This window comes from Aspergillus candidus (assembly GCF_002847045.1).
Source record: "Aspergillus candidus strain CBS 102.13 unplaced genomic scaffold BDW47scaffold_44, whole genome shotgun sequence".
In the NCBI taxonomy this organism is placed as follows: domain Eukaryota; kingdom Fungi; phylum Ascomycota; class Eurotiomycetes; order Eurotiales; family Aspergillaceae; genus Aspergillus; species Aspergillus candidus.
This window is the reverse complement of record NW_020194049.1, coordinates 138,417-153,460: the sequence shown is the minus strand read 5'-3', so window position 1 is coordinate 153,460 and position 15,044 is coordinate 138,417. Positions and strand designations below refer to the sequence as shown.

The window sequence follows — 15,044 nt, the reverse complement described above, 5'->3', positions numbered from 1 at the left end:
ACGTAATGTGGAACGAGCCCTACATGCGCCAAGGGTGCCGTATCTCAGCTCCCTGGTAGTGCAAGGTTTGAGTCCGCTGTGGCTTGGTCTACACCGTTATCGCCGAATGGGATTGTACTTGCTAGGCGTGCCGGAGATGCTCAGCACTAACATCTACCCAACCACTACCAATACACATTGCCTACGTCGAAGTTCACAATACAGGTCATCAAATCATATTGAGTCGATCAATCTCGTGGTAATCTCACAACTTGAACATCTCGCTGCGGCTGCGCACACCATCAAAGATACACGTGTTGTCCAGCGGCACGTACTGCCTCGTGATCACCTTGAGCGCCTCCTGCGCGACCAGTCCACCCGTTAGAGCCGAGGTGTTGTGAAGCTCTCCGCCTTCCGTCCGCCGGAGCTCCTGTGTTGCTTGCACGATCCGCTCGCGCGCCTCCTCGTCAACGTCAGCGGGGCTGTCGCTGGTGATCACCCCGATGGCGCGGTCGATGTGGGTGTTCCACACGGCGTCGTCGTCCAGGGACTCGTCCGGGGCATTGCCTTGTTGGATGTCTGTCACGATGTCGTCGAGGATCTGGAAGGCGAGGAACAGCGGGATGATGGAGTCGGAATTGGTCAGGTTGTTTTTGATGATCTTTGTGGTCCGCGCGTCGCCGTCGAGCCGGGGGATGTTTCGGCCGTGGATGACCTTGACGTGGGAGGCGTTCTTGCAGAAGATTTCGATATCCTTCTCGGAAATCTCAACTGGGCGTGGACCGAGCCGGGCTTCGATCGATCGGACGAGTCCCACGACCTCTTCGATGTCCTTTCGTGCTTTCGTTTTGTAGATGTTCTGGAGTGCAATGTAGTCTGCCGACTGGGCTTTCATATCCGGCAATGAGCCCGACAAGGGGAGCAGGTTATCTTTCTTGTAAAAGTCGTGGATCGCCGCTGCAATGATCCAGAACTCGGCCGAGTCTTGTCGCAGGTTCTTGCATTCGTCCATTTCGAATATCTCGCGGAGGGAACTGCGCAGGCTGAACGGATTCAGGGACTTCAATACTGCCGCCACAGCCTCGTCAAAGTTTTCTTCCCCGCCTTCTGGATTGTTCGTTCGTGCGCCTGACCGCACCATATCTCGGAATTCGGTCTTCTCCTTGTAGTTAGATGGAACGGCACCATTGTGCAATTGCTTCCACTTTTGCAGGTAGTGGAGAAGGAGGAGGATGTACGGGACGTGACCGTGCTCATGATCGTCTAGGCTCTCTAGATTCATTACGCGCGCCCCAGCCATGTCCAGCTCCGTCCAGGGGTTGAGCAGTCGCAAATCCTGGGTGGTTTCGGGGTCGGGGTGTGTCTCCACTATGGGGAAGACATCCGGGAGCTGTAATGAGAAAGTCGACGTGAAGCCAACAGACCGCGTGTACAGGACAGGGATGCCGTTGTCTTTCGCGGCGGTGCAGAGCATGTTTAGTGAAGACCGTTGGATGGGGCCTGAGATCAACACCAGCTGATGTCGCGAAATGAAGTCTGGATCTTCTTTCACGATCTCTGCTATCGGCTATTCACAGGTGAGCGTCGATCTACAACGACAATCAAGTTGTCAATACGTACCTTTGCATGAGAGCTTCCCTCTACGTCCGGGTTCAGTTCCCGTAGCAAGCGACACGTTTCCTCTGCCCGAGACTTGCCTAGACTGTCCTCTTCCAGGAAGAAATTCAATCCGAGATCAGGTTCGGTCACCATCGCAGGATCAACAATGGTGAAGCCTCCAATTCCCGGAAGTACGAGGTTCTTCAACGTCTCGACGCCGACTACGCCTGTGACTCCGGTGCTCTGCTTGCCCCACGGACCATCCGAATTGACAAGTAGCACGCGGGATTCCTCCAGAGACTGCTGTCCACTGGCGGCCCATAGACGAAGCTGTCGGTCGTACTTCCTCTCCTTTGAGGAAGGCCCCGCCAGGGCCTGGGGGAAGGCGTCCGCCATCTGGGGGTTTGGTGGGGTTGAGCTGAGGGGAAGAATGAGGGGTAGACAGGAGGAGGTCGGCGAGTAGAAGACCAGCGTCTATCTCACCAGACCGGACTGTAGAATCTCCAGGATTGATGAATGGTGTGTAGTTGACAGGAGGAGAGAGTATGGACATCAGACCAACTGATATCCATCCTCAGGCACCAAGCTGGACATCCCATCACGTGATAACACCTGGTCCGTGCGTGCTGTTCGCTGCCTGAGGACGCAGCGCGGGGATCGCGACAGATGACGATGACGGCATCGATCCTGTCGCGCAACATCTGCTCCCCAGGTATGCGGTTGATCGTCACCACGAGTGGACTATCCTTGTAAGTGAACGAATAATAGGTCTCTTCGTTGCATTTAGTTCCGGAGGTGTATTCCTCAGCCTCAGAGAGCCCCTCCTCCCCCACTTCTTCTAGGGTCCCCCGTTCCCCTCCGGTGGGCGCCGATGGCCCGCTTGCCCAAGAATTTTTGACAGCCCCGCTGGATACTTCTTGCGATCTAATAAACCCTAATAATATCTGAAAAAAAGTTAGACTGACCTTGTCCGTCAGATTCTCAGCTTCCTGTCTGTCGTCTAGGTCTTTCCTGTCATTCCCTCTACGCTCTCATCCCCGTCTACACTCACCTCCGGTCATCCGCCGTCCCTCGGCTCGTTTCCAATCCACAATGTCCAACTCCATCGAAGACGCAAAGCGCGCCGCCGGTAAGGCCGCCTTTGACAACCACTACCCCAAGGATGCCAAGATCATCGGCATTGGCAGCGGCTCGACCATTGCCTACGTCGTCGAGGCCATCAAGAAGTCCGGCGTCGACACGACCATGACCAAATACGTCCCCACGGGCTTCCAGTCCAAGAAGCTCATCACCGACGCCGGATTGACTGCCGTCGAGTTTGACGGCTTCCCCGAGGATGCAGTCCTCGATGTCGCTTTTGACGGCGCTGACGAGGTCGATGACGAACTCAACCTGATCAAGGGCGGTGGTGCCTGTCTCTTCCAGGAGAAGATCGTGGCTCTCCAGGCTAAGGAATTCGTCGTGGTTGCTGGTGAGTTATTCTGTTGAGCTTGAATATTTTTATGAGCACACGCTGACTAGACATGGCAGACTCCCGCAAGCTCCAGTCCCGTCTTCTGACTGCCTGGAAATACATCCCCGTTGAGGTCGCCCCCTTCGCGGCCAACCGCGTTCTCGCGGCTCTGAAGCGACTGGGCGCCGTGGATCCCAAGGTCCGCGATGAGTCCCCCGGCAAGCACGGCCCCCTGAAGACAGACAACGGCCTCTTCATCGTCGATGCGCCGTTCCCCACCAACTTGCTCACCAAGGCGGATGTCGAGGGCGGCAAGGATGGCAGCGGCAAGGGCGGTGTCTGGGAGGTGGACGTCCTCGCCAAAGCGATCAAGCAGATCCCCGGTGTGTTGGAGGTCGGTATCTTCTCCGGCGTGACCGGTCCCCAGGCCCAGGCCGAGGGTGGCATTGGTGGCCAGAAGCCCATCGCTGCCTACTTCGGGATGCCCGACGGCTCTGTATCGGTCAGGAAGGCTTAGGGGACTGTCTTCGAGCATCTTGAAAAGTCTCATATATAAATGATACACCATTTTACCAATTCGTGTTTGTCTTCGTGAGATTACTCCATCTACAAGTGTATACTTCCGGGAATGCGTAGAGTCATGAGAATTATATTCAGGGTGTCGTAAAAATCCATGCACGTTTATTTGGGGCCTTTCCCCCGAGCTTCTGTGGGGCCCAGTTCACGCACGAAAATCCGCACCGTTCCCTCGGCGACCTCGTCCTTCCCATCCTCAAACCCAGGGCTGATCGCGATGGCCAGGTACTTCCCGTTCCCGCTGAAACACAACGCCGCCACGCTCGCCGGGTACTTCTGGTACTGCCGGATTCTCCGCTTCGCGATCCCATCCCACAGAGCTACAACGCCGTCCCCACCGCCAGATGCAAACGTCCCGAATACCGGGTGGAACGCCAGCGCATTGACGGGGTACACCACGTCGACGTCGTCCGCCGTCTGTCGGTGGCACTTGAAGGCGTACTTCCGGGCCTGCGACTCTGCCGACGGGTCGAACCACTCGACCGCCACTCGGCCCTCGATGCTCGAGGAGGCGTACCCCGCGTCGTCGGGCATGCACGCCACCGAGCGCGTCATGAACTTCAAGCTGCTCTCCCTCCGCTGCCACGGCTCAACTTCGAGTTTCTTTCCAGCCTCTGCTTGGCTGGCCAGCATGGCCAGCGCCTTCAGGTCGTAGATGTGCAGCGAGCGCGACGCCATGGCGACGACCAGCTTCGTAGGGCTCAGGGACATGGAAAAGGGCTTCGACGGGAGGGGTACGACGGCCGGGGCGGAAATGTTCTCCCCAATGATGTGCACGTGTAACGTCGAGTCCCACGAGGCCGAGACTACCATATTATGTTCCTTGCTGTAGACAACGCTGCGGACTCCGGCGTCGTGGCTGCTGATGACGGTTTGGGTAGATGATGTTAAGTCGATCCTGATAGGCATTAGTTCCATCGCCAACACAAACCGGGAGAGAAACCCAAAGTCCTGAGGATCCAAGTGTTACCTTCTGACATCCCAATCTAGTCCCGCGGTGTAGATCTCATCTTCGTTCGCGCCAAAGCACACGTCCAGCACCGGGGCGCGGTGCTCGAACTTCTGCAGCATCTTCCCCTCCCCTATATTCCCATTCTCATCGCGCAGCTCGTAAAGGTATACATTCTTGTCCCACGACGACACCACCACTCGTGTGGACTCGGGTTCGGGGGAGAATTTCAGCGCGGAGATCGCATCGGTCGGCGGAGACGCAAGCGTGAATTGATCTAGAAGAATCAGCACACCCTGTCAGACTCAGCGGAAGCGCAGCACATACTAGTCGCCATGGTCAATTCCAAAATGTGCAAGTGGCAAAGACGAGTAGAGAGTCGAGAAGTTGCAGCGTTGTTGATCGATCGTCCCGACGACGCTCAAAGCTTGGGTCCTTTCCTGCCGCCCGTCACCGCCCTGCCACTTTCTCCCCGCCAGATCCGATATCGTCATTGTCTGGACTAAGAAAAAATCATCCCACTTCGCGTGAACAAAGGCTCTACAGGCTTTATCTGGAGATCTGCCGTGTCATCATGCCGTTTGCGCAACTGGTCATCGGACCCCCGGGGGCAGGGAAATCCACCTACTGCAATGGAATGCACCAGTTTCTCGGCGCCATCGGCCGCAAATGCTCCGTCGTCAATCTGGACCCCGCTAACGATCAGACTTCATATCCGTGTGCGCTGGACGTCCGCGACCTCGTCACGCTGGAGGATGTCATGAGTGAAGACCGGCTAGGGCCGAATGGGGGGGTTCTGTACGCGGTGGAGGAGGTGGAGCAGAACTTTGACTGGCTGGAGGAGGGGTTAAAAGAGCTGGGTGGTAGGAATCGCACTCTGTATCCCATCTGTCAACGCGTGCTAATCTTGATTGCGCTGTGGTATAGACGACTATATCCTGTTTGACTGCCCTGGTCAGGTAGAGCTCTTCACGCATCACTCGTCCCTACGAAATATCTTCTTCAAGCTCCAGAAACTTGGATATAGAGTTAGTCTCCGCATCCCCCTCCAAGCATCCCTCCTGCTAACAGGGTGTCTACTACAGCTCGTCGTAATACACCTCATCGACTCCTACAACCTCACCCTCCCATCCATGTACATCTCCGCTCTCCTCCTCTCCCTCCGCGCCATGCTCCAAATGGACCTCCCGCACCTCAACGTCCTCACCAAGATCGACAACCTAACCAACTACTCCCCGCTCCCCTTCAACCTAGACTTCTACACCGAGGTGCAAGATCTCAACTATCTCCTGCCGCATCTGGAAGCCGAATCGTCGCGTCTGGCGCACACCAAGTTCGGCCCCCTCAACCATGCTATCATTGACCTGGTGGAGGAGTTTGGGCTCGTGAGCTTCGAGACCCTCGCTGTGGAAGACAAGAAGAGCATGATGAGTCTGTTAAGGGTCATTGACCGCGCTAGCGGGTACGTGTTTGGGCCGGCGGAGGGCGCCAACGACACGGTGTGGCAGGTGGCTGTGCGCGAGGGACTGGGGACGATGGACGTGCGGGACGTCCAGGAGCGCTGGCTGGATGCGAAGGATGAATATGACGATCATGAGTTGCGAGGACTGCAGGAAGAAGCCAAGGCACGGGAGGAGGCTGCCGGCGGCGATGGTGCGGGACCAGGTGACGAGGACTTCGACGAGGATATGCCGCAAGGTCCGCTACCGGATAGCGGGGTGAAAGTTGTACGAAAATCATGACATTGCATTGTACATATAATAATATAACGGGGTATCTCAACAAAGGAAAGACGACCGAATGCCAGTAGACATAGATCCGGCCACCCACAACACAAACACTCAATCATCACTCTCCATCCCAACATCGCCATCCTCATCATCGTCCATCACATCGTCAACCCCCGCCAACTCCCCAACCAACCCCCCCAAAACACCCTGCTCATCCACGCCCCTCAACCGCAACGTCTCCCTCCTCGCCCGCCGAATCGCCTCCTCCTCCGCCCTGCGCATCGTCCCCGACACCTTGACCACGCGGAAAACGCACGGGCGAGAAAGAACCGCGCCTCGAGCTCCCTTCGGGGCCCCGATCTCCGGCACACGAGACATGTAAGACAGTGCCGTCCAGACAAGCCGGAATGACGCCCGAGGACACCGCACGATGGCTGTTGATGTAGCGGGGGAGAGATATTTCACTGTACACAAGATACAATTAGCCTTAATCCTGTCCGGCTCAATACCGCATATATGCGTGTGGGGGTAAACAAAAAAAAAAAAGATAAGAAAATGAGAACGAACCACTAACACCCCCGGCATTGCCACCGCCCAATCGCCCAACACCCCAGTCCCCAAACATATTATCGACTTCCTCCCTCAGCATCCGGGCCAACACGCTCGGGGTTAACGCGTCGGAGGTGGGCGAGTGGATGCGCAGCTGCGCTTGGGTCTGCGCGGTCGAGCCCGCTTTGCTGGGCGGTTTGGTGGCGGCCCAGGAGGCGGGCTCTGGGTAGAGGATTTCGACGAGGAGGTAGCGGTGTTTGACGCGGACCATTTTCAGGTTCTGTGTGGTTGGATAAGAACGGTTTATTTCAGAGCAGTTGGTTTGGAGAGTGGTGGGAGGTGAGGTCTAGCTGCTGACTGGTTGACTTTTTTTGGGGGGTGGAGCGCACGTGCGATAAGATAAGGTGCGGAGATCCGATAAAATCAGTTGGTATCTCCAACTCCCCATACTAACTAGCATCTCAACCAGTACAATGTGCAGTGGCCCACAACCCTGTTGTTTCTAGGAAAGGTCAATACCAGTCATACTATAAGCACAATTTGGCCAGCTTCAAGATTAACATGATCTGCAAACATCACTCGGACCAAACCAGTGGACGGGGCGATTACTACAACCAATCAATATGTGTTAAGTGGTCAGTCGTAAGGAGGGCTCTTCTCGCCCCGCTGATCATGGCATAGCCATACGGTTGAATAAGCCCCGAATCCTAGTTAGCCGTTAACTTTGTATCTTGAGTGAAGGAGCTCGCCAATGTGGACGGGATAAAACTGGTCCGGTTTGTAGAATGGGAGGGTCTCCTCTTCGATGAGATGTGTTGGGGTGATTTGGGCAGCTTGGGTACTAGCCATGCAGCGACTGTGGTTGGTGGTGGGATGCCAGGTGACCAATGGATTTAACCTGGAAAACATTGCTCTTGCTCTTAACATGTCAGTGGTTGAACAGGTCAAAAGTGTATTGGATGACGGGTTGTACGGTTGAGATACCGAACAGGTGAGCAAGACAGGGATTTGCCCGCGGAGCCAATCCAGGGTGTGACAGACCCAGCTGGGCCGGTGTGGTGGGCATTCTTATGACTACGAGTACAAGGAGAGTCCCTCGCACTACTATACAGTTGGCTTTGCTCAAATCCGATAATTAAACGTAATTCTGGTCGTCATGCTAAGTCTAACATCTAACGTCGAGCGCCACTGCGCTGATAATTCATCATCTCGATCAGCGGACGTGACTTTAGAAGGAAAAAAGAAGATTCGAAAAAAAAAAAAACAGATGCAACGCAACCAGTCATAACTCCAACGTCAAAAAGTGTCCCACACTGGCCATTCCAGGGGATGTCGATCATGGAAAAAGGGAGGATTAAGAAGAGATATTAAACGGTGTAGAAAATTAGATGTTGACCTCGACACGGCCCTCGGAGCCACCCTTCTGGAGAGCGGGCAGCAGGTAGGTGATGTCATCCCACGGGTGACGGTACAGACCAGTCCGCAGACGCTTCTGATCCAGGTAATGGGCAATCAGACCGATGCTGCGACCCAGCACGAAGAGGCCGTTGAGGACACCCATGCGCATGTAGTCCTCGACCTCGTCGGGAGAGAAGGCACCACAGTTGCGCATGAGATCCACGAAGCAGACGGCGACGCACCCGTCCACGTTGAGGATCAGGTTGTCCTTCTTGGAGGTGGTGACGGTCTCAACGGCAATGGCGTAGTCGAGCAGCTTGGTAGCGGGGAAGTTCTTCTTGACAAACTCCTTGACAAGCTCGACACGGAGATCAGGGTTGTTGCGGGACTTGACACGGTGACCAATACCGGGAACTAAGAAAATTAGCGTCACTCATCTATCAGAGCGTAGTGGAGAAGAGGAACATACTCAGCTTGTTCTCCTTGCGCATGCCGTCGACAAAGTCACGCGGGCTCAGGCCCTTGTCAAAGGCCTTGGTGAACTCCTCGGCGGCACCGTCGAGGGCACCACCGAACCGCGAACCGATGGTCAGCAGACCGGAGACGAGGGCGCTGATGAGGTCCTTGCCGGCACGGGTAGTGATGATGGTGTTCATGGCCCCGGAGACGGCAGGACCGTGGTCGGCCGTGAGCATGAGCACCATCTCGAGGAACTTGCTGGCGTAGCGGGGCAGACGGCGGCGGAACCACAGCAGGGACATGACACCACCGATGCCGATGTCCTCGCGGAAGACATCGGAGATGGGCATGCCGGCGTAGAGCAGCTCCTGGCCACGGTCGTCGGAGATGGTGGAGATGAAGGCGGCGGGCTTGCGGACGAGACCCAGCTCCTGGGCCCAGGAGTAGTCGATGGGGATCTTGGGGACCACGGGCTCGGGCTGGGGCTTGATGGCGCCCTTCTGGACCTCGGCGTCGTAGACCTGCTTGAGCACCTCGGGCAAGTCCTCGAAGGTGTCGGGGACGTGGATGCCGGCGTCGCGCATGGCCTTGTTCTTGGCGACGGCGGTCTCCAGCTGGGAGTTGGCCGAGGCGCCGGCGTGGCCGAACTGGACCTCGGTCTTGAACATGCTGGCGCAGGTGCCGATGGCCCAGGCGACGATGGGCTTGGTGATGATGCCGTTCTGGACGGCCTCGATGACGCGGTACTCCTCAACACCGCCGACCTCACCCAGGAGGACGAGGATCTTGCACTCGGACTCGGCCTGGTAGCGCAGCAGGTGGTCGATGAAGGTGGTACCGGGGTAGCGGTCACCACCGATGGCGATACCCTCGTAGACGCCGTCGGTGTTCTGGGAGATGATGTTGTTCAACTCGTTGGACATGCCACCGGACTTGGAGACGTAGCCGACGGAGCCGCGACGGTAGAGCTTGGAGGCGACGATGTTGTCCATCATGCCACCGGTGTTACCGATCTTGAAGGCACCGGGCTTGATCCCACCGACGGTGGCGGGGCCAATGATGGTGATGCCCTTTTCCTTGGCAGTCACCATGATCTCACGAGCACGCTAGACAAGTCAGCTCACGTGCCTCCACGTGCGGTCTGAGATAAGGTTTACTTACGCGTTCGGGAACACCCTCGGCGATGATGGCAATGGAGCGGATCTGGGGGCATTGCATCAGCTCCATGGTGGAGCTGTAGACGGAACGGGAGGAGGCAAAGTTGACGACGGTGTCGACGTCGGGGTGCTTGGCCATGGCCTTGGAGACATCCTGGTAGACGGGCAGGAGGGTCTCACTGGTGCCCCAGTACCTGTTTTGCTATTAGCAACAAGTTTGCAAGCTGATGGGAGGGAGACGTACATCTTGCTGACGAACTGACCACCGAACGTGTAGATGATGCCGGCGACGGAGGGGGTGGAGCGCTTGCAGATGAAGTCAAAGTCGAGCATACCCTGGACGGCCTTGGGTTGCATGCCACTGGTCGAGTCAGTCAGTCGATCTGGAATGATGGGCCAAGGGGATTGGTAGACTCACTATACAAAGCATCGGGTCTTGTTGTGGAAGAGAGCGGCGCCCTGAGGGGAGCGGACACGGCTGGGGGGATCAAAGCGAGTGATGTTGTCGTTGGCGTTGGAGCCGCCATTGGCGGTGCTCACGAGGGGAGCAGAGGCAGGCATGGTGACTGAACAGAGATATATCAGTCGGTGTCCTGAGGGGATGGAGGTGAGAGCTTCGTGGAGTACATACCTGTAGGGAGCTCCCAGGAAGAACAATGGAGATGGGAGGACAGAAGGGAGGTAAATGGGGGGGGGGAGAGGGTATAAGAAAGGTGAGAGTGGGGGAGAGGTCCAAGGAAGAGACGTGGACCGGAGGGAGAGATTAGATGGGAGAAGCGAGAGAGAGAGAGGAAGAAGAGAAGGAGGAAGAGAGGAAATGGAGGTGAAAGTGATGAGGGAAAAAGAAACGGAATAAAAAGAAGAGAGAAAAGAACGAGAAGAAGAGAGGGGGAAGAATACCAGAATACACGATAAGATAATATAATACAACGATTTTATTTATTTCCTTCTATTTTAAAAAAAATTATAGTCTGTTGGAATAATTATAGAATAATCAATCTGAAATCACCAACCACACCGTGAACGATATCGGAGACATGCCCATCATCCTCTTCCCTCCTATTTCCGATTCTTCCTCTCCATTCCCTGATCTTTCCCACCCGAATCTCGCTCTCGAGCGACTTCCGGAGTGAAGAAGGGAAAGTGATGGATTGTACATCGTAGCTCTGATCCCTCCAGATTCGGTATTGTGACCGTATGGCCCGATGTGGGGAATCTGGTCTCCCTTGGTTTTGGGTCCATGGTTCCTTCACCATCACCAGCCGGGTCAACCGGCTTCTCAACATTTCATGCTCTCGGGATTAGAAGGGTATCTTTTTATTTTTTTGGATCAAATCGGATTCTACTCAGTAAACTCTAGACATGAAAAGTACTACATAGTACATACTTGGTATACTGGAGAGTAAAGTGTAGAGTAGGAGGTGGATGTGGGGCGAAAGGCGGTGGAGCCCACATCATACTAGATGCCTGATCGAACAGCTTGTGGCTCACCGACTTCCACATCAACATCCAATTCCATGGGATTACGTGGCAGATGGAAGATTCCATGTATTGATTCAATTGACTGATGGGTGGGAGACGAACTCCCGACGAGTAGTTGGGTGACGAGAAGGTGTATCCCGGAATATCTGACATCAGCTCTTACTAGAGATCTATATCTTACCCAGGTACGGAGTACTCCGTACCCCGTCCTAGACCAGATACTACAGGATCCGACCCCTGGGCCAAGAAAAAGAAGAAAGAGAAAAAGGAGGAAACAGTATTCAGTCTACAGCGTAGGGCCGATACTGCGGACCGAAATAGAGGATGATCGCATCCCAACCGGACGGAGGAAAATAAACTTGATGACAGTTTCGGGTGGGAGTCCCACCGATTCCCCATCCGTCCCCACTCCAGTCCCCACCCATCTCAACAACTCGGTGGAGTTCATGCTCTCTTCTACCGTGTATTTTGAGTCCTTTGGTCTAACCCTTGGAATGATCATGGTGGACGGATGGAATTGGATGGAAGATCTCCTGTCTTCTTTTTCTTCTCTCTCCCAATATACGAGGGATTAATTAAAAGGAGGAATAATATACGGTAATGAATATCCTTCTCTACCGTAACATGTAATACCGATAAGGAAAACGGGTAATCCAGGTACCGCCCCATTTGCCCCTCTTCGTGTTATGATTTAGTATGTTTATTTATCTTCTCTTCTGAATAAAATACCAATACCATCCATAATACATACCCAACTCCGCCTATCCAGTTTCTGTTCGGCCTTTTCTTCTCTGCTCTCCTCATCTTCTCCCATCTCCCTCTCTCTCCATCTCTCGCTCCATATCCTTCTCCTCTTTCCTCTACCTCTCCCTCGTTTCATTCTCTCCTTGAGGTTCCTTGATACTACCTATCTATCTATCCATTCAGATCATTCACCCACATCATGTCCGCCAAATCTATCCTCGAGGCTGATGGCAAGGCCATCCTCAACTATCACCTCACTCGCGCCCCCGTCATCAAGCCCTCCCCTCTCCCCGCTCCTACCACCCACAACCCTCCCTCTCGCCTGGCCTCCCTCTACTTCCCCGAAGATGCCGCCGTCAAGGATATCCTCGACCAGGCCGAGGTCACCTACCCGTGGCTCCTCGTCCCCGGCTCCAAGTTCGTCGCCAAACCCGATCAATTGATCAAGCGCCGTGGGAAGAGCGGTCTGCTCGCCCTCAACAAGACCTGGGCCGAGGCCCGGGAATGGATTGAGGCTCGCGCCGCCAAAGACGTCCAGGTCGAGTCCATCACCGGTGTCCTGCGCCAATTCCTCGTCGAGCCTTTCGTCCCCCACCCCCAGGAGACCGAATACTACATCAACATCAACTCAGTGCGTGAGGTAAGAATATCATGTCTCCCTTCTACATCCATGTTTACTGGTAGATGGTATCTAACAAATACAGGGTGACTGGATCCTCTTCACCCACGAAGGTGGTGTCGACGTCGGTGATGTCGACGCCAAGGCCGAGAAGCTGCTCGTCCCCGTCAACCTGAAGAACTACCCCTCCAACGATGAGATCGCCGCGGCCCTGCTCAACAAGGTGCCCCAGGGTCTCCACAACGTCCTCGTCGACTTCATCACCCGCCTCTACGCCGTCTACGTTGACTGCCAGTTCACCTACCTGGAGATCAACCCCCTCGTGGTCATCCCCAACGCCGATGCCACCTCCGCCGAGGTCCACTTCCTCGATCTCGCGGCCAAACTGGACCAGACCGCCGAGTTCGAGTGCGGTACCAAGTGGGCCGTCGCCCGCGCCCCCGCCAGCCTGGGCATCACCGCCGCCCCCAAGGACAACAAGGTCAACATCGACGCCGGCCCCCCCATGGAGTTCCCCGCTCCCTTCGGCCGTGAGCTGACCAAGGAGGAGAAGTTCATCTCCGACATGGACGCCAAGACCGGCGCCTCCCTCAAGCTGACCGTCCTCAACGCCAGCGGCCGTGTCTGGACCCTCGTGGCCGGCGGTGGTGCCTCGGTCGTCTACGCCGACGCCATCGCCTCGGCCGGCTTCGTCAGCGAGCTCGCCAACTACGGCGAGTACTCGGGCGCGCCCACCGAGACCCAGACCTACAACTACGCCCACACCATCCTCGACCTGATGCTGCGGGCCCCCATGCACCCCGACGGCAAGGTCCTCTTCATCGGCGGTGGTATCGCCAACTTCACCAACGTCGCCTCGACCTTCAAGGGCGTCATCCGCGCCCTGCGCGAGGTGGCCCCCGTCCTGAACGAGCACAACGTCCAGATCTGGGTGCGTCGTGCGGGTCCCAACTACCAGGAGGGTCTCAAGAACATCAAGGCCGTGGGCGAGGAGCTGGGTCTCAAGATGCACGTCTTCGGGCCCGAGATGCACGTCAGCGGCATCGTGCCGCTGGCGCTGTGCGGCAAGAAGACCGACATCAAGGAGTTTGGTGCCTAAACGAATTGCCCATGAGATTTCTTCCATTTACTTAATTTAATCTTCTTCCTTTTTTTTTCCTTCTTCTTTTTTTGTCCTTTTTTTTCTTTTGTGATCTTTTTTGTGTTGAATTTTCTGAACGCATGGCATGACACGGGTTTTCTTTATTTTGTTTGATTTTTACCCTACTGGAGCAGGGATGCCGAAGAGACGATATTAGCGAGACTGCCTTGACTTAGAAGAGGCATGCGGTAGGGATGGACTTTAGATCGGGTTTAGATCAGCGTCAATCTAGTATCTACCAGTGTCTAATAGGTTTGGACCATACATCGTCGGTAAAAATAGAGGTATAGATTATCTTGCAATTATTTCTTGATTATTGCCGTAAAGTGCATTGAATGATGAGATACGCAGGTAGTCAATATATAGTACGTGACATCTTCCCCAGGGGGGGAGGGAAGTCTAGTACAGTATAGCCTCAAAAGATAGGAAAGGAAACGTCCAAATAAGCATCAAATAAATTACCACTAACAAACCAACCCACAGACTCCACACAAGCTGTCAAACGCCCGATCGGATCTTGATCCAAATAAACTAAATTAAAGTAAGTGTCATTTGCGATCTGAGCACCGACGTGGTGGATTGGATGGTGGTGGTGGTCTCGGAGAGATGGAAGAGTCGTTAGTTTGTCGTGCTGGGGACTTCCGCACGTCCGAGATTGGGGATCGGGGGTGATTGGGGATTGATTGGGGATTGGAGCGGGGGATCGGTGGGGGTGGGCCCTAGACTTCTTCCTTTATCTATTGATTTATTTATCTTCAAGATAAGCTTGTGTTATTTGATATCTGAGGTGCTGCTGTTTGTTGCTGGATATGACGACCTGGTTTGATCCAGATCTTTTCCGCGAAGGTAAGGTGGTGAATGGGCGCTTGATATTGGCTACGCGCCGAGTAGTATTATGGAGTGGGATTTACTTCAACAACCATATAATCCACTTACCAGATAAACTGGAATATGTCTGATATGTCTTATGCGATCGCAGAATTCAAGGTTCGTGGCTTTTCCCAGTATGCGTTCTTTGAGTTGAATTGTTGTTGTGGAAAAAAGTGGAAAAAGTGAGGGCGGAGTAATTCCGTCGGGTGAATGGATGTTGCATCTATGCGGAATGGTAGATATCCTAGTCGACTATCTACTACTCTAATATTACCTGTTGTTGGGTTCTGAGGCCTTTCGAAAGGCATTTGGGTGTATAATATTATCCTGTTCTGGAAA

General features: G+C 54.7%; 7 protein-coding genes across 7 annotated transcripts; 3 read left to right on the top strand and 4 right to left on the bottom strand.

Annotated features, from left to right (window-relative positions):
* Nucleotides 1-237: 237 nt before the first annotated feature.
* BDW47DRAFT_110139 (NEDD8-activating enzyme E1 regulatory subunit) lies at nucleotides 238-2,100 on the bottom strand. The gene is made up of 2 exons (XM_024813650.1): nucleotides 1,600-2,100; nucleotides 238-1,546 (listed from the first exon to the last, which is right to left on the bottom strand). Exons 1-2 carry the CDS (start codon nucleotides 1,972-1,974, stop codon nucleotides 245-247), a joined length of 1,677 nt encoding a protein of 558 aa, XP_024669634.1. The 5' UTR covers nucleotides 1,975-2,100; the 3' UTR covers nucleotides 238-244.
* A 230-nt stretch (nucleotides 2,101-2,330) lies between these two features.
* Nucleotides 2,331-3,573, top strand: BDW47DRAFT_110138 (ribose-5-phosphate isomerase RKI1). Its single transcript, XM_024813649.1, has 2 exons — nucleotides 2,331-3,049; nucleotides 3,109-3,573. The coding sequence occupies exons 1-2, from the start codon at nucleotides 2,671-2,673 to the stop codon at nucleotides 3,546-3,548; spliced, it is 819 nt and encodes a 272-aa protein (XP_024669633.1). The 5' UTR covers nucleotides 2,331-2,670; the 3' UTR covers nucleotides 3,549-3,573.
* A 91-nt stretch (nucleotides 3,574-3,664) lies between these two features.
* BDW47DRAFT_110137 (WD40 repeat domain-containing protein) lies at nucleotides 3,665-4,938 on the bottom strand. The gene is made up of 3 exons (XM_024813648.1): nucleotides 4,884-4,938; nucleotides 4,578-4,833; nucleotides 3,665-4,505 (listed from the first exon to the last, which is right to left on the bottom strand). The coding sequence occupies exons 1-3, from the start codon at nucleotides 4,891-4,893 to the stop codon at nucleotides 3,713-3,715; spliced, it is 1,059 nt and encodes a 352-aa protein (XP_024669632.1). The 5' UTR covers nucleotides 4,894-4,938; the 3' UTR covers nucleotides 3,665-3,712.
* Nucleotides 4,939-5,083: 145 nt separating this feature from the next.
* BDW47DRAFT_110135 (GTPase GPN2) lies at nucleotides 5,084-6,304 on the top strand. The gene is made up of 3 exons (XM_024813647.1): nucleotides 5,084-5,419; nucleotides 5,484-5,584; nucleotides 5,642-6,304. The coding sequence occupies exons 1-3, from the start codon at nucleotides 5,131-5,133 to the stop codon at nucleotides 6,296-6,298; spliced, it is 1,047 nt and encodes a 348-aa protein (XP_024669631.1). The 5' UTR covers nucleotides 5,084-5,130; the 3' UTR covers nucleotides 6,299-6,304.
* Nucleotides 6,305-6,397: 93 nt separating this feature from the next.
* BDW47DRAFT_128008 (Rpp14/Pop5 family protein) lies at nucleotides 6,398-7,106 on the bottom strand (the record flags this gene model as incomplete). Its single annotated transcript, XM_024816794.1, has 2 exons — nucleotides 6,398-6,750; nucleotides 6,854-7,106. The coding sequence occupies 2 exons, from the start codon at nucleotides 7,104-7,106 to the stop codon at nucleotides 6,398-6,400; spliced, it is 606 nt and encodes a 201-aa protein (XP_024669630.1).
* An 846-nt stretch (nucleotides 7,107-7,952) lies between these two features.
* BDW47DRAFT_110132 (putative ATP citrate lyase, subunit 1) lies at nucleotides 7,953-10,692 on the bottom strand. The gene is made up of 6 exons (XM_024813646.1): nucleotides 10,481-10,692; nucleotides 10,268-10,415; nucleotides 10,094-10,210; nucleotides 9,854-10,043; nucleotides 8,703-9,798; nucleotides 7,953-8,647 (listed from the first exon to the last, which is right to left on the bottom strand). The coding sequence occupies exons 2-6, from the start codon at nucleotides 10,408-10,410 to the stop codon at nucleotides 8,220-8,222; spliced, it is 1,974 nt and encodes a 657-aa protein (XP_024669629.1). The 5' UTR covers nucleotides 10,411-10,415; nucleotides 10,481-10,692; the 3' UTR covers nucleotides 7,953-8,219.
* Nucleotides 10,693-11,918: 1,226 nt separating this feature from the next.
* On the top strand, nucleotides 11,919-14,133 carry aclA (putative ATP citrate lyase subunit (Acl)). The gene is made up of 2 exons (XM_024813645.1): nucleotides 11,919-12,715; nucleotides 12,780-14,133. Exons 1-2 carry the CDS (start codon nucleotides 12,275-12,277, stop codon nucleotides 13,791-13,793), a joined length of 1,455 nt encoding a protein of 484 aa, XP_024669628.1. The 5' UTR covers nucleotides 11,919-12,274; the 3' UTR covers nucleotides 13,794-14,133.
* The last annotated feature ends 911 nt before the right edge of the window (nucleotides 14,134-15,044 follow it).